General features: G+C 41.4%; 1 protein-coding gene across 2 annotated transcripts; it reads left to right on the forward strand.

Moving 5' to 3' along the window:
- Positions 1–50: 50 nt before the first annotated feature.
- Positions 51–25,900, forward strand: ANKMY2 (ankyrin repeat and MYND domain containing 2). 2 transcript variants are annotated; one of them, XM_075922274.1, is made up of 10 exons: positions 51–252; positions 8,468–8,532; positions 12,576–12,714; positions 14,902–15,000; positions 17,131–17,291; positions 17,982–18,196; positions 19,381–19,516; positions 22,214–22,342; positions 23,007–23,148; positions 24,800–25,900. In XM_075922274.1, the coding sequence occupies exons 1-10, from the start codon at positions 186–188 to the stop codon at positions 25,021–25,023; spliced, it is 1,377 nt and encodes a 458-aa protein (XP_075778389.1). In that variant the 5' UTR covers positions 51–185; the 3' UTR covers positions 25,024–25,900. The 2 variants fall into 2 exon arrangements, with proteins under 2 accessions (XP_075778389.1, XP_075778391.1); XM_075922276.1 differs by lacking the exon at positions 51–252 and adding an exon at positions 376–707.
- The last annotated feature ends 1,589 nt before the right edge of the window (positions 25,901–27,489 follow it).

Here is a 27,489-nt window from a genome sequence, read left to right on the forward strand (position 1 = left end):
ACAGAAGGCAGCGCGAGCCCCTCACGGGGTGGGAAATCGAAGACCGTGCGTGGGTAGGGGGTGATCGCCGCGGTTGTTCTCCTCCCCACCCCCCCGACGGGGAATGGTTGGGCCCCCAACAGGAGCTGCTGGGAGGGGACGGGAGTAGCGGGCGCGCGGGATCCCACTACGCGCCGCGCCGCGCCATGGCTCCCCCCCGCAGAGGCGAGCTGAGCCCGGAGGAGAAGCAGCTGCTGGCGGTTATTGCCCAAGGTGAGGCGGCGCGGGGGCAGCAGGCACGTGCCTGGCGGCGGGGGGCAGCACGAAGGTTCTAGGCGCCGCGCGCTCAGGCCTGTGGCACCTCGTGGTCGCTGCCGAGGCAGGGGCGCTTGGCCCCGCTTTCCCTGGGCTGGGCAGCCCCACGTGAGGCTGGTTTGCTAGGGGAGCGCCGGGCGTGTAGAGCCCCGCTGCGGGCTCAGGCCTGTTTCCGCTTCCAGGGTCAGGCTCGCTGCCCAGCCCAGCCGAGCCGCTCGCGGGGCCGGAATACTTGGCGCGGGGGCTGCTGCGGGAAATACCAGCGCGGGACTGGGCCACTGGCCAGGCTGGGATCGGGGTCCTCCCCCTACCTGGAATGGGGGGGGAGGGGAAGCAACTCAAACACTGACCTGCGTCCTGAAGGGCTGAGAGCTGCGGAGTTTCCTGCGTCTCTGGTTCCTCAAATCCAACAGGTGTAGCTCACTGCAGCCCTGTTTGCAGAGCCAGCGCTTGAGCGCACACAGGGCTCTCCACAGTTGCCCAGGGAACCAACTGCCCTCTTCCCTGTTAGTTTTCCTATTGCTGCTTAGACCCCAAGCCAGATTTAGGGGCAGGTGACCGCCTGCAATGCGGTGCCGGGGGGTTTCCGGGCAGTGAGTAGCGTTTGTGTTAGTGACAAAAGGGGGAATAAATGTTTGACAGAGCGTGTTTCAGGTATTTCCTGCGTGGATTCCTTCTATTTTTGCTAAAATAAGAATGGCCATACTGGGTCACACCAACAGTCCATCTCGCCCAGTATCCTGTCTTCCCCACAATGGTCAATATCAGGTGCCTCAGAGGGAGGGAAGACACCCTAACCTCCATGAATCTATCTAGCTCTTTTCTGAACCCTGTTAAAGTCCTAGTCTTTACCACATCCTCTGGTAAGAAGTTCCAAAGGTTAATTGTGCGCTGAGTGAAGAAAAACTTCCTTTTATTTTAACTTCCTAGAATGTTCTGGGGCTTTGTAGAAGCTCATGGAGTCTTTCACATGTTCTGGGAATTAGATTTCCCTCCAACCACCTAGAACTGTGGTGTCCAACCAGTTCTGAAGCTGTAGTGAAGTAGCCACACTCAACTGGCCAAAAAGCCACGCGTGGCTAGTAGCTAGCATGTTGGACATCCTGGGCCTAAAATGTTGTCAGCCATTGGTGGGAGAGTGTTGCCAGTCAGTAAGATATAAGAGCGAAAAGTCAGAGCCCAGCTGTGGTATTTGTGAACCTTGTTTTATTATATAATTGTACTTGTGTTTTAAGCCTTGAAGAATGTAAATAGGGATGCTAAAGGACATACTTAGAGATTCCTATTGAATCCCTATATATGTAGCAATAAAAAGAAATACTGTTACTACTTTTGCTATGCTTCACATGTAATGTTTAATTACTTTCTAGGACTGCAGAACATAAAATTTTTGCTTTCCTTACTGTCTGTTTTTTCCCTGTAGAAAATAAATATTTGATGCCTCAGAAGAAGCCTTTAGGAGCTCAGTATAGGCAACAAAAAGCTCAATTGCAGTATAGTTCCTAGCAAGAGGCAAATCTGATGAGAAAATACCTGAAACACAACAACACATTACAGGCTTTAGGTATCAGTGATTGTCCCAATGCAGAAGAAGTTGAGCAAAGTGTAAATGATAGAAGTCCTACTACTAAGGAATTAGCAGACTTACTGGAAGAGAAGGAATGGAAATGTGAGGAAAGTGGTGGATAGTCATTCAATTTTCCAGGCAATGCAAAGGAGAGTGATCATAAAGAAGAATGTAACTTACATGAAAAGTGGAGTAATGACAAAGAAAAATCTGTTTTACATGAAAAGGAGAGAAACCATAAAGAAGAATTAGCCTTGTATGATGACAGAAAGCAATGAGAAAAATTTCACACCATAGATTGATACAGCAATCCTAAATTCTGCAGATATTGATCATTCAATTTTGAACAGGCCTAGCAAAATCGAGGCTATGACATTTTTTGTAAATGAGCAGAACACTTTCCACTGCAAAAGAGTACTTGAGAATGCCTAGAAACTGAATCAACATTGATTAGTTTGTCAGTTGATGTTAAGTATTGTGTTCTGTTTTTTTGCAAAATATTTGACAAGAATGCCAAATTGTTGCTTTGCTTTCTGCGTACAGTTACTGGCATAATTTAACTGATGCTCTGAAGCAAATGAAAAGTCACGTAGGCATTTTACAGCTTGCTCCATATGGATGGCAGTCAAATCCAGGCTCACCCTGAATAAATACATAGATGGAGAAAACCAGCATGATGCTTATGCAGAAACCCAGCACTAGAGGAACATTCTTGAGCATCTGATCTCAGTTACCCTCTTCCTTACAAACAGGGCTCTTGGATAAGTTATTCACTGAACGTAACAGTAACTGCATCTATTTTGGTAGAGCTTTTTGGAAAATGTCAAGGAAGATGTTTGTGTGAGTACATGTGTTAAGTAGCTTGTGAAGAAGCTATGGACCATTACCGCAGCAAAACAAATTGATCTTATGGCAAGGAAGGTGATTGATAACATTGATATGTCTTGGCAAAGTGAAGTACTGTGCCAGAAAAAGGTCTAACGGAAACTTTATGAACCTTTTTAAATTAGAATACAATAATGCTTCAGGATTGCCGTGAACAAGGCTTTGATAGTGGCGTACAGCATTCACATGAAGAAACAGTGGCTTCCAGGCAAGGATCCTTGCACTGAATCCAAAAGCTTTCTTTATGCCTTGTGACTTTTATTCCCTCATTCTGGTTGTGTCAACAGCAGTATAATCTTTTTTAGATTCAGTATCTCTGGAGTACAGGCAGTCCCCGGGTTACGTACAAGATAGGGACTGTAGGTTTGTTCTTAAGTTGAATTTGTACGTAAGTCGGAACTGGTACATATTGTACCTCAGGTGTCCCCGATTCAGCTGCTGCTGAAACTGACCAGCGGCTGACTACAGGAAGCCCGAGGCAGAGCTGCTTTGCCCCGGGCTTCCTGGAATCAGCCGCTGGTCAGTTTCAGCAGCAGCTGACTTGGGGACACCTGGGATAGAGCAGCTGGGGTGCTGCCAGGTTGGTACCCGCAGCGCCGAGGTGGAGTGCTGCTGGGTTGGTCTGGTAGCGCCGACCCTTGGCGCAGCAGGACCAACCCAGCAGCACTCCAGCTGCTCTACCCCAGGCATCAGTGCGAAAAGTCTGGTCTTCTGGGGGGGCGCACTAGCTGCGTCCCCTCCCCCCCCCCCAGCAGACCAGGGAGACGCTGAGCGGCTTTTCTCGCCGTGGAGGACGCGGGCAGCGGGACCGCGGCACGTCTCGGCGGTCCCGCTGCCTGTGTCCTCCGCAGCGAGAAAAGCCGCTCCGCGTCTCCCTGGTCTGCTGGGGGGAAGCGCCGCCAGAGGCAGCGACAGTGGGGGAGGCACCCCGCACTAGCTGCGCCCCCCTTCTCCCCCGTTTGTAACTAGGGGTCCGACTTAGGTCGGATTGACGTAACCAGGGGACTTACTGTACTGCAAAAGATATATATCCTGTTTTTAGCATCAGCTATCAGGTGAAAAATCCTCACTGACACAGTTACGAATCTGGGGGTGAAGCTGCTATGTGACTCTTGCTGGGAGAGCTACTTTGATAGCATAAAGCTGGTGAGATACCAAGTGACTGAGGTTTATGATTCCCTGATGGAACTGACACAGTTGAGTAAAGCCAAAGCCAGAATCAGACACAAGGTGCAATGCTTGACAAAACAGATCACTGACTTCAAATTTCTGGTCTCAGTTGTGGTTTGGCATAATATCCCATTCCAAAAGTTGTAAGCAGGACCGTACAAACCCAGTCAATGGACATTGCAATCACCACTACTTTGAGTAACTGTCTTGATTTCATTGTGATTTATAGAGACAATGGATTTGACAATGCTGTCACTGCCAAGGAAATGGTGGAAAACTTAGGAGTTGAGCCTGTCTTCAAGGGAATTTGTATTCATCAGAAGAAGACACAGTTTGGATATGAGACAATGACAAGCTCAGAATAAAAATTCAAGAGGGACTTGTTTTGTTGATGCCACTGGAGTGTCCTCTGGAAGAAGGGGTTGAACAAATATAGCACCTTGAAAAGACTTGGGGGGGAGAGGGAGAGAGAGAGAGAGACCTCAGTAAGCTGCTGAAGGACAGGAAAATACTTTGGAACAAATGTATAGATGCTGACACCTGAGAAATCTTTGGATGTCAATGATAAACACTTCTGTGTTGAATTGGGCAACATCGATAACATTTTGCTATACGAGAAACACTCTCCATTCCAGGTTTTCCAGTTCATTTATGATGCAGCGCTGAAGGATGCTTTTTCTAATGCATGGATAGCTTTGAGGATTCTGCTTAGGCTGCCAGTCTCGGACAGGTGGTGCGCACAGCCTTTTGAAGCTCAGGCTCATTAGAACATTATCTTTGGCAATGGCAGATAAGAGACTGACCTCAATTTCTACTGCTTGATGGTGCCATTGGCCAGCCTGTGGCGCTCTCTGACACGGTGTTCAGCTCATAAAAGCAAATTTAACCTTTTGAACTAGGGATGTTAAATTTTGATTAATCAGCTAATTTCCATCGACTGGTTGATGGGGGGGCGGGGAGGTGCTCTCTATCCCCACTGCACCTCTGCCTTTTAAATGTAGTAAGAGCCACCCAGAATTATTTATTTATTTATTTTTGTAATCTGCCCCTTGACTTTTTAAAAATCAAGAATAGGGAAGTATAATTTTGGTTTGTTTTTTTCTCCATGTGAAAGACTCACCAAATTATTACAAGGGAAACAGGGAAAATGACAGTAACCAGAGTTAAATCAAATTGCACAAAGTAACCCAGCTGAGTTCAGTGTGGTGGGAGATACTTTCTAATTTCTGTCAGTTACAAGTACTCTTCAAGTTACTGTTAGCAATAGTAAGCAAACAACCTGTAGTCCAGGGTGCTCCAAGAGAAATAAACATGTTCACAGTATTTTTCACTTACTTGACAATGTGCACAATTATAAGTATTCCAAAATTATCTGCTACTTGGCATGCTTATCTTGGGAGGTGAGAGAAATGAACTAAAGACACAGTCTCAAGAATTGTTATGCTGAAATGTGCTTAGAGAGCATCTCTGTGTCTCATTCTCCACCTCCCTATCCCCTACGTCAAAATAAGCGTTACCATTCACTTAGAGGGTTCTAGAACTTTTTTATTATACAGACCACTTTGTAAAATACTGTCATGACCCACTCTCCTTCTCCTCTTCCCCCATTTTCCCACTTGTCTCTTTTTCCCAGTTATAGCCTGATCCAAAGCTCTTGGTCCCTAAAGGAGTCTTTACATTGACTGAAGTGGACTTTGGATGAAACTTTTATCCCTGTGGCTCAACTAAAAGGATTTTGTGGGCAAAAGTTTGGGCATTTATGCAGGCATAATGTACTCTTCTTCAAAATCTAAAAAAATGCCTTAAAATAACTTGGGTATACTTTGGTTTGCTTATGCACAAAACAAACAAACATTCCAACAGCCTAACTGCTGAAATATTTATTAGTATCTGTCTTTAACAAACTCATGCCATGTAATTTAATTTTGTCATGGACAAAAGCATGGATATTGGGTTAGGACACTAGTTGAGGTAAGCTATGTCTAGACTACATGCCTCTGGCGACAGAGGCATGTAGATGAGGCTACCAGGCATAGGAAAATGAAGCGGCAATTTAAAGAATCGCCGCTTCATTTAAATTTACATGGCTGCCGCGCTGAGCCGATCAGCTGTTTGTCGGCTCAGCGCGGTAGTCTGGACGCGCGGGTGTCGACATCAAAGGCATTTGTCGACCACCCAGGTAAACCTCATCCCAGGAGGCATACCTGGGTGGTCGACAAATGCCTTTAATGTCGACACCCGCGCATCCAGACTACCGCGCTGAGCCAACAAACAGCTGATCGGCTCCGCGCGGCAGCCATGTAAATTTAAATGAAGCGGCAATTATTTAAATCGCCGCTTCATTTTCCTATGCCTGGTAGCCTCATCTACATGCCTCTGTTGCCAGAGGCATGTAGTCTAGACGTAGCCTAAGAGTGTGAGGGCTGGTCTGGAGTTTAGGTGCAGTAATCTTTTGGTCTTGATGACTGCTCAATCAAAAATACGGCCAATAATGTCTGACATGGATGTTTTATAAAAGTAATGTTCCACTAATTTGACTTTGAAACCAGTTCTCATAAAACCAAAGGTCAGAACCATTTATTCAGTACAGTACTATCATCACTTGCATTTTTTTTTTGATGAATTAGGAGTCATCTCAAATCCTCTGTTACTACTCTCAAAATATCAGAGGGGTAGCCGTGTTAGTCTGAATCTGCAAAAGCGACGAGGAGTCCTGTGGCACCTTATAGACTAACTGAAGTGTAGGAGCATAAGCTTTCGTGGGAAAAGACCCACTTCGTCAGATGCGACGAAGTGGGTCTTCGTCTGACGAAGTGGGTCTTTGCCCACGAAAGCTTATGCTCCTACACTTCAGTTAGTCTATAAGGTGCCACAGGACTCCTCGTCGCTACTCTCAAAATAGTGGTCCACAACCAAGCTTTTAACAGATTAGAATTTGAATCTCAAAACAGTTAAATCTACTCTGCATTCTGATAAACTTAGTTCATACTTTTTTTTATTTAATTTGGAGATTTTTATTATCAATTTACTTTTTTGCACACCTCACTTTTTCATCAATAGTAGCTATAAAATAAAATTTCTTCAGTGTAACATTAAAATTTATATACAGCAGAAAATATGGTCAATAGAAAAGCTATACCAAAACCATTATTGTATTCCATCTTATACCCCACAGGAATCCTAGAATACTAGACCTGGAAGGTACCTCAAGAGGTCATCAAGTCCAGACCTCTGCCCTCATGGCAGGACCAAGCACCAAATAGCCAAGTTAAAATGCACTTACAATTTTTCTCCAGTATTTCTTGCCTTGATCAATGATGAACCCACTTCCCTCCTTTATTCTCTCTTCTCTCAAACATCCATGTCCTCTATAATTATTATAAAATACCATTGTAAGAGTTATGAGAGAATGATTTCAGGAAACCCACGCTCCTCCCTATCACAAAACACTCAAGACTTTTTAGAGTGAATTCTGCTTGTGGAATCAGTATAGTAAGGTGCTGTTACAATCCAGTTTCGTGAATTTGAATTTTAGGGTGGGTGGTGGTTTGGTTTTTGGTCAGAATAGAAAGGGTGTTACAGTTTAAACAAAATAATAAATCATTCTTCATTCTGACCAACAAAGATTTCAAAGCACTGTGATAGCTCGCAATCAAATTAGTATTCAGCATTACTTGCAGAAGAATGCTAGTCATTATTTAAATGCATCTGCAGGAACATTTATATACAAATACCTTCAAACATTCCCTCTCATGTATTTACCACGTCAGAACTATCCTGACGCACCTTATGAAAAAGATATATTAATTTTCCAAGCTTAAGTTCATAGAATAGGCTAATTTCTGTAAAGCAAGTCTAATTATATATAGGCTGTGTCTACATTGGTGTGATCTTGCGCAAAAGCAGTCACTTTTGCGCCAAAACTTGCTGCCTGTCTACACTGGCTGTGAGTTCTTGCGCAAGAACGCTGATGTTCTAATGTATGAAATCAGTGCTTCTTCTGCAAGAACTCTGATGCTCCCGCTCAGGAATAAGCCCTCTTACGCGAGAGGCCAGTGTAGACAGGTAACATGAATTTCTTGCGCAAGAAAGCCCTATGGTTAAAATGGCCATCAGAGCTTTCTTGTGCAAGAGAGCGACTACACTGGCATGGATGCTCTTGCGCAAAAGCATATCTCTTGCGCAAAGGCACATGCCAGTATAGACGCTCTCTGCTGGAAGAGTTTTTGCACAAGAACTCTTCCGCAAAAGAGTTCTTGCGCAAAATCATGCCAGTGTAGACGTAGCCATATTGATTTTAAAACTTCTTGACTTTTAGCTTCTATAATTTAATATTCATCCCTGAGTTTCTTCATGCTTGGTAACTTGCTAATTTAGTCTGAGTATTTTATTTAAAATCAGAAATAGAACTATTAGCAATGCTTTGATTCTTTGTTGCTTCCCTTTTAGCCCCTTACTTTTAATGGAGCACCATTTTATTTTATTTTTACCTCTTTTACATGTTACTTTTTTTTTTTTTTTTTTTTTTTTTTTTTTTTTTTTTTTTTAAAGGAAACACTGAAGAAGCTGGAAGGCTCTTGGGCAGCAAGAATGTCCGTGTCAATTGCTTGGATGAGGTACTTTTAATTTAGAAGTTTTGTTGTATCTTCTTAGTGAATCTCTCAAGAAGTATTAGGTTGAAAAGCTATCGAGAGGTCTGCAGGTTTCTTAGGAGCTAAATAACTATTATATAGCACGTAGGAACTCAGAAGACTTCTGATTAGCTTATTAACTTGCATTAGTAAGCCACTAAACTCTTCTTAATCTGTAAAAGTATTTCAGAGGATTAATATCTTTAAGTTTGGATATGATCTGTTCACTCTCAAATTCTGAATAGGGTTTTTTGACAGGTGAAATGGTATCATATGAGGCCCACGAAGAGTTTAGAATCTGCATTTCCTATTGAAGTTTTTCCAAATGTTAATTCTGAACAAATTCATGCGATCACAGGTTATCTCTGGCTCTTCAAGCAAACTCTGCATTACTGGATAATGGTGCCATCAAAACAAAGGTTCTTTGAGCCACAGAAAGCATGCTGGTTGGACTGTGACACTGACTAGCTCAGAGTGGATACAGCCCCCTTTAGTAACTGGGAGGAAGGAGAAAATCTCAAGAACGAACACAGACTAATCAATATACAACATGTTAGTCTAGGTTTACCATACATTTGGGTTTTCCCAGACACATCCACTTTTTGAGCTTCTTTTCACAGTCCAGGCAGATTCTTCAAATAACAGGAAGTGTCCCAAGTTATTTGCAGAGCAGACAAGTTGCAGCTCAGAAAGAGCCCCCATTGGTCCTTCCCCTCCATCTGTAGCTGATTGGTCCACTCCTGGGCAAGCCATAGTTGCCAGATCCTACCTTTCCCAGGCCCTAGCTTTCAGTCTTGGAGAAGGAGTTCCTCAGGGAGGTTCTAAGGGACGACTGTTGCTGCATCTTGAACTTGCACCAGCCACCTTACTACCTTCCTTCCGATACCCCATTTAGTGCCCCCTCTGCCCTCAGCTCCTCCCCCTACCACTCTAGAAATGTTCTCCTTTTGGGAAACTAAAATATAGTAACCCTCAGTGTTTCTTAGAAATCACACCCTGCAGAGTACATTATCTCTAGGCATTGAGTAAGTCAAAGATATGCTCCCCCTCCCCCAATAAGCCTAAAAACTATACTATTATTTTAAGCAGATATCTGCTCCTATTATGCAGCATGTTAGTTCTTATCTATATTTGGTCCAATGCACTTTGGAGGGATGGAGTCAAGGTTTCTGGATGCTTTCTCAAGAAATGATTGTATGCTCACTGTTAGACACTGTCCCCCAGACAGCATTTTTCCTTTCTGTCTCTGTACCAGAAGAGAGCAACAAGCTAAACAATGCACTAAACTAACCACATTATTTGATCATTTCAGACTTGTCAACTTTCCTCATGCAGGGTTAGCTGCATCCACACAGCTGTCTAAACTCCATTACCTAGATCCATTACAGAATTGAGAGGGTCCCTTTCAGACATTTTCCATTAAAAACAGTGACTCACTAAAATATGTTCCTGTCGTTTCTCCAGAATTAGGAGGGTGTACACTGCCATACCTAGTGTTTTCAATAAGAAAAAGTGTTTGTAATTTTCATTCACTTTTCTGTCAGGGTCAGGTTACAGTCCTCAAAATAAGTCATCATGGTTCCTAAGTTCCATGGTTCTTCTGGTTACTCCAGAACAGTGGTTCCCAACACAGTGCCCGCAGGCGCCATGGCACCCACAGGGGCATTTGTGTGCGCCCACCAAGTGCTCGGGGCTAACCCCGCCCCAGGTGCCTGCGCGGTGCCGGAGCGCACGGGGAGCGCCAGCCCCGGGAGTGCGGCGAGTTGGCCGCCAGCACCCCGGTTGCGCGGCGCATGGGGAGCGCCGGCCCCAGACACATGGCGAATTGGCATCCCTGCCCCCGGGCGCGTGGCTATGTGAGAGGGGTGCTGGCTTTGGGTGTGCGGCTATGGGGGGTACTGGCCCCAGGCTTGCTGCAAATGGGCGGCCCCACCCGTGGCCACATGGCGCATAGGGTTGCTGGCCCCAGGCATGTTGCTCATGGCGGCCCCGCACCCAGGTGCGCGAGTGTCCCTGCCCTCTGGCCCCCGGCAGCCTAACGGCCATGCCCCCCTGGCGCCCGGCAGCTTCAAATGGTTGGGGACCACTACTCCAGAAGAATGTGCAGTGGGAATGGACTGAGCAACACATGGAAGCAGTGTCACAGCTGAAACAAGCCATTGTTATGGCTCCGGTGTTGATCACTCCAGTTCCTGAATTATCTTTTCACCTGGAGGTGGCAGTGAGTGTAAATATGTTGGCAGCCGTTATTTCACAGAAGAGGCATGGGAAAATCAGACCTATTGCCTATGCTTCGCAGGTGCTTTCTCCGGTAGAAATCATATATGACAACTGTGAGAAATACCTGCTGGCCACAAGTTGGGCTATTCAACATTTCACCTTCATAATTGGCCTCTGTCCAATCATAGTCCACTCCTCTCACACACCTCCAATTCCTACTGTCAGACTCAGTTAAAGATGGACAGGTTTCCAATGCCGATCTAGCAAGGAAAAGACATTTCAGTGAAATCTATCAGAAGACCTCACATTTATCCAAATGTAGAGGAACAGTGGAGGGGATTAGGAGAGGAGAAATGGAAAGGAAGTGAGAAATCTTTGTCCCCCTCACTAGGGAAAAGAAGTCCTTTTAAGGATACCACTTCTTCATTGACAGGTCGAGTTTTTATGACCATGGTACTCCATATTCACGTTTTGGGATTTATGCCATTACTCCCGCAGGCCAAGGAGAACCCTGGAAGAAAACACATTCATGCATCCCTAATTCGGCTCAGTATGCTGAGTTAGCTGCAGTGGATTGCATGCTGGAACAGTGTGTGGGTACACATACTTGACTGGATGGTAATATTGGGACATCTTTTGAATATGCATGAATAAAACCACCTGCTACTGCCTTTAACCTGGTCCTGGATATGGAAAAAGTAGTTTGGCAGTTAACTGCAAGAAAGCCTGCTTCCTTAATTCAAAAGGACGGTTAGCTGGGTCTGGCAGAATCTGGTCTTATTTAGGTATCACAAGCTCATGAGGAACTGAGTCACACACATCCATCTGTGTACTGACCCAACTGATGATTTCACCATAGGGTCTGTCATAATTTCTAAAAAGAAATATTAGGAACAAATAATTTCTAGAACATACATTAATCCTTTCTTATCCCACTATACTACTGCTAAAGCCAACTCACACAGGGCAAATTAAATCCTGTAGGACTTGCATTACTAGCATTCCTACTAATTCCTACAGATTAAGATAGAGTGGAGAAGTATACAACAGTATAGCTACATAGTTGTAGCTGCATCAGTACAAATCCCTAATTCAGACACATTGAACCATCTTACTCTTTCTTTTTACTACATTAGTGAGGTGGGTTTACAGAAGTATTAGAACCAGTAAACTGTGCTGCTGTAGTTACATTGGTGTAGTTCTAAGGAAAAACCTTCAGCTACTGGGTGAACCCTTCACTCATATTTTTGGTATTGTGAATATATGGTAAGTGGTAGGAAGGTGGGGTAATATAGTTACAGCTTCATCAATTATAATTAAGAATTGACAGCATGATTTTCACAGTTGGGTGTCTATACGTTTTGATAATTGAGACACTGAAAGAAGCCTGAACTAAATATTCTTACTCCCACCTGTATGCAGTAGAAAATACGTTCATTTGCTAACTTAAGAAGCTGGCAACTTTCCTAAATTTATAGGATATAATCTGTCTTTAACATTAAGTACATAGAGATCTTTGGCAAATGGGGATAAGTATTTTGTTTTTGGAAGACTAAATTGCATTGCAATAGTACAAAATAAAAGAAATGCAAATAAACCAATGTAATGAATGAAATTCACTATACCTACAGTTATAGTCCTTTTATCCAACATTTTGCTTTGGTTTTTTTTGCTTTTGTTAATGCACATGTCATATGAGGCATTGCACTAGGGCATGTAATTATTAGGTTGGAATCTTGATGAGTTCAAAGATGTATGAATGCAATTATCACGTGTGTATATTTCTTTCTTGATTCTTCTTTCATTAGCATGGCATGACCCCTTTGATGCATGCAGTATACAAAGCAAAAATTGACATGTGCAGGTTGCTCTTGCGACATGGAGCTGATGTTAACTGCAATGAACATGAGCATGGATATACTGCCTTGATGTTTGCCGGACTCTCAGGTAAACTCTTTCTAAGGTATTTTCAGATTTTTATAATAGTGTTATCTGGACATGGACAAGAGGCCTATGAACAAGTTGTATTAGTTCATCATCAGGATATTGCCCTAGGAATAATAAAAATATTCTTTTAGTTAAGTAATGGCAATACATATGGGTCTGTGTAACTGCAGAAGTACTGGTACAACCAGGTATGTAGAAAAGATGCTGATAACCACGGGGTCTCAAGCTCCCAGACCACAGGCTGTCCCCAGTTGGAGCAATTGTGCAATCTAGGCTGGGACTCCCAGCAGGCCAGGGAGGAGAGGCTGTCCATTATTGACCTTCAAGCCCCACCCCTTCCTGCCAACATGGCTTTGGGGATTACCGGGATTGGCGGGACTGGCAGTGCACAGAAGCAGTAGTTACACTCCCTGTAGCGGCGGGAAGCAGAGTGCAGCGAAACGAGTGTACTCACTCAGTGCGCTCCTCTGCTCTCGTAGCTCCTGTCGCTGCAGGAAATGCAGGGAAGCACAATCACCACTACCGTGCAGAGCCAGCCCCTCTACCCCCCCAGTGATCTCCAAAGCCATATCCTCAGGAGGGGAGAGGGTGGAGCAGTGGCAGGAAGGGGAAGGGCTTGAGGGCTGGTAATAGACAGGCCACGCACCTGGAGTCCTGGGCCAGATTATGCACTCATTCCAGCTGGGGATGGATTGTGGGTCAGGAGTTTGAGACCCCTGATTCTGACTAATTTTGTCCCATATTAAGTTGATTTGATCAGCTATTTGAGGCATATACTATATAATTCCTGCTGTGTAGGGAGGCATATTGCTGTACTTCTTCTTGGAGCCTTAAAATTCCATCTGTTTTGCAAAGATTTTCCTGCACAGCATTGTGAATTCTGTTTAATTACATTGAGTTCCAGTGAAAGATGCTTCCATACTGAAAGATGTTTGGACTTTTAAGACTCAAACATTGTAACTTTTAATAAGCAGTGCCATTTTAATACTTGCGAGGTGTATCAAAATTAGGCTTTCTGTTCAAAGAATTGGCCTAAGAAGATTTGAGTTCCCTTGAATGTATTTAGCCAAATTTTGCAAGGGGCAGATCCCTCGCCCAATTTTCTTCTTCCGGAGATTGATCACTAACAGTTCACTGTATGTGTCTCGTTCTTGAGCTTTGAGTGCCATTTGTTATTTGTGACTGGTCAGATGGAATTGTTTCTGTTCCCTAATTTAAGTAATCAATAATTCTCTTGCAATCAGGAAAAGGGCTTTAAATCTGTTGTGGGGAGGAGTAAAAGATAAAGATTAGGGAAGTTTTAACTTTTCTGGGTCACTCATATTTTTCCCAAAGCATAATACCTAGAGAAATTAAGTATTTATCTTAGCTATATGTGGAGATGTTATGATGATTTTAGTTAAATGTAGAGTGAAATCAATGGCCCACAGTCTCCAATCTGAATACTCCTGGATGTTGGTATTCAGACCTTTAATCTTTCATTTGAAAAAAATGTGAGCACAGCTGAAGCAGTGTCACTCTAAAATTAGAGCAAATGCAAAAACATTTATATTTTTTTCCTTTGTAGTCACACCACCCTAGTCAGCACTCCCACAAAAACAAAGTCAAGGAAGAGTACACCTGGAAAATACAACCAACAAGTCTGGTCACAAAGTGTCTTTTTTAGTCTCCCTGAAGGGCATCAGTTAAGTGATATAATTTTGCCATTAAATATAACTTCATCTTATTTATCCCAGACTGAACACCTGGTTCCCACTGGGAAGAAAGGAACAACCTATTTATTCTCTGCTCTGTGCTTTTGTTCCATAATAGTACTGAATTTGTTCTTTCCTTAAAGACAAGATGCTGCAGTACTGTCAAACTTGAATAGCAGATCTTGCATCTATATTGCTCCCTGTTGGGGAGGGCATAAGTCGATACACACTGGATTCAGTGGGAATTGAAAATGCATAACTGAGGACAGAATCTGACCCTGAGAGCATGAATTTTTGTTCCTTGGGCTTTACAAATAAGAGAAATATTTCTGGCTGTTCAATCCACTGTTTAAACCAAGGATATCAAGGATTTGTTGTCAGTGTTGTTCCTTTTAAGTCTTAAAATTCACCTTGAAATTAGCCACTGGTCTTTTCAATTTATGGGCATCTACAAAAGAAAACACAATTCTGTATGTCTTATCCCTATATACAGGCAGCAAAGAAATCACCTGGATGATGTTAGAAGCTGGTGCAGAGACTGATGTCGTCAACTCTGTGGGAAGGACAGCCGCTCAGATGGCTGCTTTTGTGGGTAAATTGAAATTATCTCTTGATTTTTACTTGGGCTATAAGACTAGATGGTTTGGCAGATTAAGAGGTTTCTTTCTTGGGGGAACATTACTTGAAATTTTTGCATTAATTGGCTAAAAACAAAAGATTAGATTTTATCCTATGTCTTCTCTTATAGTGAGCCAGCAGTCAGTCAGATTTCATTCTTAACAATGTAAAATATCTGTGGTCCTCCAGACAGACTGGGAAGTGCTTAATGTGTACAAACAGAAGTATGTATTTAAGTTTTAAGGCAATGTGTGTTAGTGCAAATAGCTACTACTCAGTCTGGAGGAGTCAGAACGGGGCTTGGAACCAGATCCCAAGTCCTGATGTGGACTCTGCCACTGATTTGTTATGGATGATTCACTTTACTCTCTGCTCAGTTTTGCCATCTATAAAAAAAGGAAATAATAACATTTACCAGTCTGCATCTCAGGGTTGTTAGGAGAACTGCCTAGCAAGTATTATTTATCTAATGATTACAGCAGGATACTGTAGACCTGAGTTCTGTTTCCACTTCTGCTATTGATTTGCTGTGGGTGTCTTTGGGCAAAGCACAAAGCCAGTCTGTGTCTGTTTTTCCATCTGTAAAATGAAGATCCTTGTGCTACCTTCGCAAAATGCTTTGAGATATTTATATATCATCCAAGTATAATGTATTAATATAACACCTTTTCGCCTGTCTAAACAAAGATGCATTTAAGATTCTCTAGTTTTTCAGGTTACCTTTTTCTTTCTCATTAATTAACCAGTGCTCTAAATCCCTGAGATTGATGCTTACACGTTTCAACCATCAGTGACTTATCCTCTTCTCCTTCTCGTCTCTTTTCTCCCAATCTTGATGAACTTTTCTGATGCATTCTTCTTCAGCTCTACTTTGCACTGATTAGGCCTCATTTGGAGTATTGTGTCCAGTTCTGGGCATCACATTTCAAGAAAGATGTGGAGAAATTGGAGAAGGTCCAGAGAACAGCCAGAAGAATGATTAAAGGTCTAGAGAACATGAGCTATGAGGGAAGACTGAAAGAATTGGGCTTGTTTAGTTTGGAAAGGAGAAGACTGAGAAGGGACATTATAGCAGTTTTCAAGTGTCTAAAAGGATGTCACAAGGAGAAGGGAGAAAAATTGTTCTTCTTGTCCTAACATCAGAGGCCAAGAAGCAATTTGCTTAAATTGCAGCAAGGGAGGTTTAGGTTGGACATTAGGAAAAACTTCCTAACTATCAGGGCGGTTGAACACTGAAATAAATTGACAAGGGATGTTGTAGAATCTCCATCACTGGAGATAAATTTAAGAGCAGGTTGGATAGATATCTATCAGGGATGATCTAGACCAGGGGTTCCCAACCTTTTTCGGTCCCCGTACCCCCTTGGCTTTTAGTAAACCTTCCCGTACTCCCTATTCAATATGAAAGGAAATAAATTCTAGACTCTAGAATCCACAACTTTTTTCACTAACACTATTACTTTTGGAATATTTCAATTAGGATAATCTAGTTATTTACCAAATATTCCCCATACCTCCTTGACAAGCTTCTTGTATCCCCTGGGGGTACACGTACCCCAGATTGGGAACCCCTGATCTAGATGATGCTTGGTCCTGCCATGAGGTCAGGGGACTGGACTTTGATCTCTTGAGGTCCGTTCCAGTTCCAGTATTCTGTGATTCTATTAATGTGTGTTAGGCCTGGGGAAAGATCCCTCCTTCCCTGCTTACATCCTGTGCATCTTATAGACAATGCTCTGACCTACTTTTATGAATAGATTACTCTCTTAAAATGAACAGCAAGAGGTGCAATTGCCAGGGATCTCCTCTTGAAAAACCTGCTGACACCAGTATGGAAGACCCCTGTATGTTTTTGTATAAGAAAATATGTGGGAATTATTGAGAGGAATACTGACTCTCCTCGTGGTTTAGTCATAAATATATTTTTAAAGGAACCTGGGGAGAAGAAATTAGAGGGCTCCTTCTCTCCGCTCCTACAGGATGGCATCTTGCATGTACTTGTTTACTGTCAGAACTTAAAAATTAGGTTGGACCAGCTCCTGTGGGGATTGGGTGGGAGTGTAACTAAATTAAATTTTCACTCTTCATGTTTTTTTTTCTTTAGGTCAACATGATTGTGTGACTATTATCAACAACTTCTTTCCACGGGAAAGGCTAGACTACTACACTAAACCACAGGGACTAGATAAAGAACCAAAACTGCCAGCAAAGTTAGCTGGGCCTCTTCACAAGATTATTACTACTACAAATTTGCATCCTGTTAAGGTGAAGTAGGGTGTACGTCTCATTTATTGGTATAGGACCACATCCTGTAACTCTTAGGTTGATAATTATCTTTTTGAAATCTAGGGGATTACTTGCAAAATAAAGTGATTTTTTGAAATCCGAAGGGGAGGCAGAATATGACCCATAATTAAGAATATTAAATTTGAGACATCGAGCTAAATGATATTTTTGCAGCATTATGACTTGTTTGATGCTCATGCAAGGCATCATGAGTATGGTAAACGTAAATCATTAACTGCGTTCACATCTCTGGTTACACAGATTTAGTTCAGTATATTATAACACTCTTACTTATTGCCCTCTTACTTTGTTAATTCTATAGTGGTAAACCTATATCCTGCAATTCCATCGCCTCATCTGTGAACCTCAGAGAGGGGATGTTGGGCCAGAGTAATCATTGAGCTGCTTCGGGAGGAGCAGCTTGCCCTTAGTTTTGAAAGTCTTGGATAGTAACTATGAATTACAGTATATTTATTACTCAGTAATAAGATGCTCTGTTAGCAAAGAAAGAGAGCACATGGGAAGAGAAAATAGATTGAAAATGGAAGAACATCAGAAGTCCTATTAAAGTTAACTATTTTAAGTCATCTCACCTATATATTTGTAACTAACATGCTTAAAGGAAAAGAGTTTCTTGTTACATTAAACTCTTTTTCCTGATCCCCATAGATTGTGCTGCTGGTCAAAGAGAACCCCCTGTTGGCAGAAGTAGAAGCACTGCTGAAATGCTGCAGGGTGTTGGATCTGATTTGTGAGAAGTGCATGAAACAGAGAGAGATGAATGAAGTACTGGCTATTAAAATGCACTATATTAGTTGCATCTTCCAGAAATGTATTAATTTTCTCAAAGAACGAGAGGATAAACTGGATGGATTAATCAAAAGGTATGCATATATACAGAATGTAAGAGTAATCTGAGTGTCTATACACGAGCTAACTTTATGCTTATAAAAAATAATGCATCTATTGAGATGAGGTGGAGATATACTATTGCTTACTTTGGCTTTTGTGATTTTAAAAAACTGCCAATATTAAATGGCATTGTTTGAAAGACTCCAGCTCAGCATTGTGCAGGGGAGCCCTGATCCCTCCACAGGTGTACAAAAAGCACCCAGTTCTCATGCAGTGCAAAGTTGGGTACATTCATCAGCACTGAACACCTCATTGAGCACCTGGGTGGGTGTGTTAAACTGGTCTGGCCATGGTCCTGAATGCGCTAGAGCATGAGAAAGGTAGGTGGTGCATGCATGTGTGTGTAAGAGTGATGAGAACTACACTATCAAATCTGTAGAAGGGGTCACCTCTGAGCACGTTGCTTTCTCCATTCTGCTCCCTAGCCCAGACTAGCAGCATAAAGCAGAAATCCCATTTAAAGCCAATGGAATTTTTGCTTCTAAGTCAGTTTGGTTTGTAAACATCATGTGGGATTTTCAAAAGTACCTAATGCCAACAAGCTATTTTGATTAGTTGCCTATCGTTGAGGCTGTAGAGTTCCCCCTGCCTTCAGTGGATGCATAGGTGATTCTGAAAACTGGTTTATAAATGAAGAAAACAAGCCTGTTTCTAAAATATTAAAATCAGTTAATACAGCAGTGATTCAAGAAATAAGAGGCTAAATAAGGGAAAAGAAAAGATAAGATAGCTATAGTGAAGTCAGGACAGTAATATGGTATGACTAATAGAATTTTAAACAAGAACTGTACCTCCAAGCCTTGTGTATTTAAACATAGTATAATCTCTCTAATAAGGTGTATGTCTGGCAATGCTGATATTGAGCTAGTTCATTGAAATATAGTGTGTCTAGATTTCCAAAACTTAGCTGTAATAAATATTTTATACTTCTAAAATTATGTACAAAAATCTTCGTGTTCATTTTTAACTTAACTGTGATTTTGACACTATGGAAATTACTTCGAATCTGAATCTTGCAATAGGAGGAAAGTTGCACTATGAGGAAGGAAGCCAGGGGAACAGCAGAATAATTAACAGCCTGAAGCATGCTTGTCAGTAAACACTAATCATTAGTTGCTTGGGGATCTTCATTTAACTTTTCCTTCAAAAATGTCAGTCTATTGAAAGGCAGAGATACAGATGGTTTTCCTGTGTATCAAGAGAAGTTCATCAGGGAATGCATTCGAAAGTTTCCTTACTGTGAAGCTACCCTGCTCCAGCAGCTGGTGAGGAGTATTGCGCCTGTTGAAATTGTAAGTGTATCCAATTAATTAAAGAAGTGCTATTTTAGAAACATATTAACTTAGCCCAATAGTAAAACCTTGATATTCAATTGAAATTTAACAAGTCTTTGTGTCCTTTGGCTTATTTCCTCTATGATGCAAATGTTTTGAATGTCCCCTGAGACATTTTTTAAAAATTGGGATTCTAGGGACTTCTTCTGTACCAAATTAAAATAATGTTCTAATTATGACAAAACAACAAAACCAATGGAAGATTGCAAATGTCCTCTGATATCAAGACACATGGTCATATCTGCGACAATAAAATTAAGTGGTGCCCTATTATGCAGAGATACTGGAGAATTGCTTCACCGCATGCCACAAATGGGAATGGATACAACAAACATTTACAGGTTAATTTCGGCACCATTAGCTAAAAGGACAACAGCCATGGTTTACAAATAGGAAAAGACCTCTTCTTCATTTCTTCCAGGATACAATAAGCAATAGATTACAAGTGTCTAAAAAAATCCACGAGAAAAAGCATTTTGTTTGTCCTCTTGCAGAGGACACTAGTAAATGCATGGATTACAATAAGAGAATATTCAGTGTGACATTAAGAAGTCCCATGTGCTCTGCCTAAAGCCACACTTAATGCTAAAGTGGTACTGATCGATACAGCTTTTCAGCTATAAATATGATTTATCAGAAGCACAGATGCTACTGTGTTTATGTAATGTTACCATTTAGGGCAAGGATGGGCAATCAGGAATGGTGGATGGGCCACATGAGTGGCTCTCTTTGACACAGAAGCCCACAACCCACTGAGGTTTCTCACGAACCCTATGACCTCCCTGTTTGTCCCACCTCCCTCACGCACCTCTCATGCATGCTAGAGCCCCACAGCCCCACATTTACCTGCTCCTTCCTTTCCCTCCTAGCACTTTCGGAGCATGCGAATTGCCTGTTTTGTGCTTCATCACTGCTCCTCCCTCTGCTTCCCAGAGCTGGAAAGCTGCATACAGCTGATTCAAAGCATTCCAGCTCTGGGAGGGAGGGGAAGGAGCGGAGATGGAGAGCAAGTCAGGAAATACAAAGCTCCTCTCAAAGTTCTGGGAGAGAAGAAATGATGAGCAGAAAATGCTGGGCTCCGGTGTACTGGTGCCCAAGAGGTATATGGGGACTAATGCAGCCTGGGGATCCGCAGGCTGCAGGTGGAACCCCAGTGGACCACAGGTTGCCTGCCACTACTTTAAGGCCAATTATGCCCAAGACTAAGTGGACACAGTTCTGCTTGAAGTCATCAGATTTTGTGTCTGTTTAGCTAAGGGTAGGATTTGGCCCTTCATATCAAACTTATTGGATCTGCTACAGTATTTTGAAAGCTAATATAAAAGCTCTGAAATCCTGGCGAGCAGTGTCTTTTTGCAAATCAAATAGTGAGGAAAGATTTTGCACATAGACTAGTTCTTAAAGCAGGGGTAGGCAATATTTTTTGGTGGGGGGCCACACCAAGAATTACGAGAGTGATCAAGGGCTGCACTTTTCTGTGGAGGGAGTGTGGGGTCTAGAATGGAGGTTGAGTGTAGAAGGGTGCATGGAGTAAGGGACTAGGGTGTAGGAGATGGTGTTAGTTCTGAGAGGGTGTTTTGGTGAAAGAGAAGGTTGTGACCTGGGATTGGGGTGTAGGATCAGGGAGGGAGTATGGGTGTAGGGGAGGGGCTCTAAGGGGAGGTGCAAAGTCTGGGAGGGAATTGTGACCTGGGACGGGGGAATGGGGTGCAGAGTCTGGAAGGGTGTTTGGGTGCAGGAGAGGATTCTGGCCTGGGGGAGGAGTGAAGAAGGAGGTACAGTGTCTGGGAGGGAGTTGTGACGTGGGGCAGGGGGTTGCAGATGGTTTCAGTGGTGACCTGGGGGGAGGGAGTTGAGGTGCCAGAGGCAGGCTCTGGCTAGGAGCCGCTTACCTAAGCATCTCCTGACCAGCAGCCCTGCAGTATCCACTGGACAGGCTGGGCCCCCTGTGCTGCAGCAACAAATCACTTTAAGCTGCAGGCTGTTCCCTCCATGTGACTCTCAGCTCCAGGAGGGGGAAGAGGCTTGCACTGCCTCCATCCCCCAGGTCAATCTCTCAGCTCCCATTGACTGGTTGTTTCCAGCCATTAGGAGCTAAGAGATTGGCTGGGGGTCACTTGAGCTGAGGATTGGACTGTCGGTGGTGAGATCACACGAAGCCTCCCCCTCCTTGCAGAGCAAAGAAACCATGGACTGTGCTTTAAATGGGGACAGCTGTGTGCCTTATTGTCCTGGCAGAGTGGTCCACAGGCTGGATCCAGTGGCTTGGCAGGCCAGATCTGGCCTCCTGGCCATATTTTGCCCAGCCCTCTTTTAACGTGATGGCATCATGAAAATATGGATTTAAATATTAATTCTAAACTGCTTATACTAAAACTGGATTTAACCTTTTAAGTTAGAATAAAACAATTACTATTTCCCTTCTTTAGAAAGTGCAAACTAGACAAACCTAAGCTACAGCTGTTTGCCTGAGTGAAATGAATGATAGTTAGTGGAGGGATCTGCATTACCGTTGGGTTCTCTTGAAAATGCATAGACATACCAGGCACTATGCTCTTAAGTTATAAATTGCCAAAACTTCCTGCTAAATATGCATTTCATATTTCTAAATCATGTTTTTCCTCCTTATTGCTTAATTCTTTTTCCTTCTCTCAGGGCTCTGATCCTACTGCTTTCTCTGTACTTACACAAGCCATTACTGGCCAAGTGGGCTTTGTGGATGCTGAATTCTGTACAACCTGTGGGGAAAAGGGAGCAGACAAAAGATGTTCTGTATGTAAAATGGTAAGAGACTGTAGTTGGAATTTTAAAAATGTAATGCCACTAGAACTTGAAGATAGACAAATTCAAACTGGAAATATGCACAATTTTAAATTGTGAGACTAAGTAAGCATTGGAACAAGTTACTAAGGATTAGGGTTGATTCTTGATCACTGAAAATTTTGTTAATTGATTGGCTGTTTTTCTAAAAGATATGCCTTGAAATTATTTTGGAAGTTCTATGAACTGTGCTGTATAGAAGGTGATCATAATGAGTGGTCCTTTCTGGACTTGTAATCTGTGAATGTATTACTGCCAGTCTGAAAAAGGAAGGTACTTGCTGGTAAATATAGCTCTTTGAAAAATGCTCCTATATGCTCAGACTCATTGGGTACAAAGCACCTGCTTGTGGTACAGGTATCTTGACTCTAAATAGTAAGAATATTTAAAGCCCTAAATAAGGCTGTGTGGAGTTACCATATGTTGTGGATTTCCTAAATTAATTACACTAGAACAATGGTTTTCCTGTGCAATAATGTATAGAACACCTATTCTGAGTGACTTTATTAACTTTAAAATTGTAATTTCCAATATCCTAATTAAATATGTAGTTTTATCTCCACATACAATTAAATTGTTGTATTGTCTTGTTATATGAAGGTGAAGTAATGGCTGTGGAAACTTTCAGGTTATTTATTGTGATCAGAACTGCCAGAAAATACACTGGTTTACCCATAAAAAAGTTTGTAAGATACTGAAGGATGTCCATGAGAAGCAAGAGCTAGAGGCTGCCAAAGAAAAACGGAGGCAAGAAAAAAAGCGAGAGAGAGGTCAGATCCACATTTTGCTAACAAAAATTAATCCTGCATTAATAAATTCTGCTACAAGAAGCAAAAGTAAATGGTTACTGCATGCACTGAGGTTTAATAGACTCTCTTGGCAGGAAAAGTGCCAGTAATTGTTGGAATGCTTGACTTCTTATTTGTGAATTCATAAATGTGTATATAGTAATAGAAATACACATGACTCTTGAATAGAATAGGGCATCAGGAGTTATAACTTTACTGATTCAAAATCCTAAAGCTCTGATCAAAAAACCCAAAAATTCTCACTTTACTTCACTGTATAACTGGAGGACCAAATGACAAGTTGGGTAATAAAAACAAAACAGTCACCCCACGCCCTAACCCACCATCCAAAAGGTTAACTCAGAAGTTAACTCTTTGCTATATTGTGGGGATGGAGAGAGGAACAAGGAACTCTTATGTGAGTTTGTGTGGGAGTAGTTATTTTGGTTGGTTGATTGGCGTTTTTTTTTATCTTGTAACCACTAGCAAAAGAACAAACTGAAGCTCCTGCAACAAAGTAAAGATGTCTGACATTTTTTCTATATGTGATAAAAAGGAAAATCTCTAATGAAGTAGCATACATGCTCATTGTCTCACTTCCTGTCTCTTAGTGCCTCTCTCCCATTTTATTATCACTAATTTATGTTTTAACTTTATTGTAAGCAGTTACAAAATACAGGAACTATGTCATGCATGTTTATGTATAGGACTTAGGCTGTTAAAATACAAATGCATAGCAGTTCTTAGCATATGAGGAAGCTGTAAACAACTTGTCCTGGTGACCATCTCATGAAAAACTTAAAAAGCCAAAATGGGCTTTAATCACTAAGTAGACTTCCAATTTTCTTTTTAAATCATGGTCTCTAATGCCCAAACTACTTAATTTAGACAAACCAAATATGATTTTCCCCAAAACACTTTTTGGAATGTCAAGAGTAACATTGAGCTACTTTAAGCCTGGTCAAACAATAAAAGTCAGCTTACGCCAGCCAATCTTTTTTTGGCATTTAGCTTGATTCTTACTAGACAGATATTCTCTGTTATATCTTATAACCTCTTATGCAAACCTGTATTTGCCACTTTTCTCACAAAACTTCCTAAGTTCTTTGTTAGGTTACAGTTATTTTTTCTTAGTCAGTAAGTCATGCTTTGGTTTCTCATTCCTTGAAATACCAGTGCCTTAGACTAAAATAAGTTTGAAATGAAAGTTTGATTAGAGTAGGGCACTAAGCTAACCTATTCACCCAGTATCATAATAGCATGCACCAGTTCCAGCAGTCATCATGGAGACAAAATTGATTATTGAAGAGAAAGCATCATGGGAAGTTTTGTCTGAGTGAGGTATCCAGGGTAGTTGCCAACATAACTTAAAATCTTGCTAGACAGAATTTCAGTGTTTGAAGTCACTTAAGGAAGCAGAGCTACATTATTACTTTTAGAAGAATGAATATTAGGAAACTTGTTGATAGCAGTAACAAAGGTGAATAAACTTTTCAGGGAAACAGAGAGAAAGTACCTGCCAAAGTCAGCCTTAAGAATAACAATATATGTTCTTATGTGTGTCCTGGGGGTTTGTTGATTATGGGATTTGTGAGATGTATATGTCTTTTATTATTATTATTATTCTTTTTAGATGAAGCACAAGCAGCCAGTCTTAGTCCCACAAATGAGGAACAGTCAGACCATCCTCCAGAAGCTACCGAAGAAGTGGACTCTCATCATGCAGTTAAAAGAACAGAGGAAAGTGTGCTTAACAAACAGCCATCAGCCCCCCAGCTTCATCTTGACAATCACTCTGAAAGCGAGACTAACTTAGCTGACATTGCTGTACAAAAAGTTCAAGAATCTGAAGAGTAAGATGATGGTGGCACATGACATGTCTTGGCTAAAAGCCCCTGTACTTTAAATGTCATGAGGCATATTCTAAGTTGAATATGTTTATAACCCTCATTGCCTAGCATATGCAAGACTTCCTGTGTGAAACAGCATATGTTTATTTTTCCTGAGTTAAGAAACAGGCCAATATAATCATAGGTTGTCAAGACAAGTCTTGTATTCTGGTCAATACTACATTTGCATATATCCCCCTGGTTGTATCTACAGTAAGTGTAGTAAATCTATGAATATCTGTGGAAAATGAGCCACTCGTTAGTAAAGTGGGAAAATAGTCAAATAATTTGGATTGTCCCAGTAAGTGAAAGATTTTTCTCCATGTGCAATAAAAGTGAAACTGAGATAGTCATGTGAGATTTTAGCAGTTAAATTACTTTACAATTCTGCACATTATCTTTTTGAGAATCTTCCTCTAGATTCTGAACACTCTTCAGATGAGTTGGTTCCCAATATTGGTGCACAGAAATATATTAATTTGTTTTGTGACAGTTTTCATTAAATGATACTGCTGATCTGGCTGCCTCAAGTTAACTGTGAAATGCATGTTTTAAATAGATTACTTATTTGTTCAGAGAAACAAGTTAAGTGAGGTGATATCTTTTATTGGACCAACTTCTTTTGGTGGTAGGGACAAGGTTTTGAGTTTCACAAAGCTTTTCTAGGGTCCAGGAAGGTAACCTCTAAATACAAGGTAGGACAGTTGTTAAGTGATTCACAGATGCTGTAGGAGATGACTTCAAATGAAGTGGGCAATTATTTGTTCAAAGATATTCAAGTCTGTCACAAATCAATGAAATGATTAGCCCCAACTTTTTAATATTAAACATTTACATTGACTAAATTGTGGGATAATTTTTAAAAAAAGGTTTATTTTCTAGTACACTGAGATTTTATGAAATATTTGGTAAGAACTGACCACGTTTGATGACAATACAAGACATTAGGGTGAAGCCCTGGCTCCTTGAAGCCAATGGGAAAATTCTCAGTGACTTCAGAAGGTCTAAGATTGTGCTCAGAGCTTTTCAGTTTATAACTCTGACCCTGAATATAGCATATCTTAATTCTGTGGCCCTTATGTGTGATGAGTGGTAGCGTGTATCACAAAATTAATGGGACAGTTCACAACATAAGGTTCTACTCACTCTGTATTAAGGTAGCAGAATTTGGGCTATAGCAATCAGTATGCTTAATAATTGGTATGTGCAGAATAGGGGCTTTAAAAGACTCATATATTAAAAACTGGACTTCTTAGTCAATGTAGAGGAAAAAATATCAGAGACCATATATATCAGTTCCTGTTTAAGTAAAAGGCAAAAAACTTTAACACAGAGTTAAGGTTGCTGGGCGATAGCTTGTGCCCTTCCAGAATGTAAAGTTCAGCAAAACTCAAACTTCTAAAACCTGGGATATTCAGGGTTAAGCTAAACACCCACACAACCTTACCTTTTCTCCCCTGGAATTAGCAATAGCCATTGTGAACTCCAGCTGTGTTAGGTGTAGTTTAGGGCTGTCAGTTGATTGCAGTTAACTCTCACAATTAACTCAAATTATTCACAATTAAAATTATTGCAGTTTTAATTGCACAGGTAAACACTAGAATACCACTTGAAATGTAGAAAAAAATCCAAAATATTTAATACATTTTCAAATACATTGATTTCAATTGCAATACAGAATACAGAGTATATAGTGCTCACTTTATATTTTTATTACAAATATTACCAGAGAAATAGTATTTTTCAATTCAGCTCACATAAGTACTGTAGTGCAATTTCTTTATCATGAAAGAATAACTTACAAATATAGATTTATTACATAACTGCACTCAAATAAAACAAAGTCATACTGTAGAGCTTACAAGTCCTACTTCTTGTTCAGGAAATTGCTAAGACATCCAAGTTTGCTTAAATTTATGGGAGATAATGCTGCCCGTTTCTTATTTAGAATGTCTCCTGAAAGGGCATTTTTGTAGTCATCCTTGTGAGGTATTCACATGCAAGATATTCTAGACATGCCCCTTCATGCTTCAGCCACAATTCCAGAAGACATGCTTCAATGCTGATGATTTTTATTCAAAAAAAGTCAGTTAAATTTGTGACTGACCTCCTTGGTAGAGAATTGTATGTTTCCTGCTGTTTTATCTACAGTCTGCCATATATTTCATGTTATAGCAGCAAGATTTTTGGTTTAAAAATACTTTTGCTGCAAATTTGACAAAAGTGAAAGAAGATACAGGTGTGAGATTTCTAAAGCTAACTATCTACAGCACTTTGGTTTAAGAATCTGAAGTGCCTTGCAAAATCTGATAAGGATGAAGTGCGAAGCATACTTCCACTTCCATCGGAGCTGCACTCCCATGCAGAAACTATAGAACCCAAACCACCAAAAAAGAAAATCAGCCATCTGCTAGTGGCATCTGACTCAGATAAT

The sequence above is a fragment of the Pelodiscus sinensis genome, chromosome 2, assembly GCF_049634645.1.
Source record: "Pelodiscus sinensis isolate JC-2024 chromosome 2, ASM4963464v1, whole genome shotgun sequence".
NCBI lineage: Eukaryota > Metazoa > Chordata > Testudines > Trionychidae > Pelodiscus > Pelodiscus sinensis.

Excerpts from the sequence above, each read along its gene's own strand:
- ANKMY2 (XM_075922274.1), top strand. The coding sequence starts at position 186 with ATGGCTCCCCCCCGCAGAGGCGAGCTGAGCCCGGAGGAGAAGCAGCTG. Across the intron at positions 17,292-17,981 it reads CAAATTTGCATCCTGTTAAG|ATTGTGCTGCTGGTCAAAGA; the intron begins GTGAAGTAGGGT and ends TGATCCCCATAG. Across the intron at positions 22,343-23,006 it reads GATGTTCTGTATGTAAAATG|GTTATTTATTGTGATCAGAA; the intron begins GTAAGAGACTGT and ends GGAAACTTTCAG.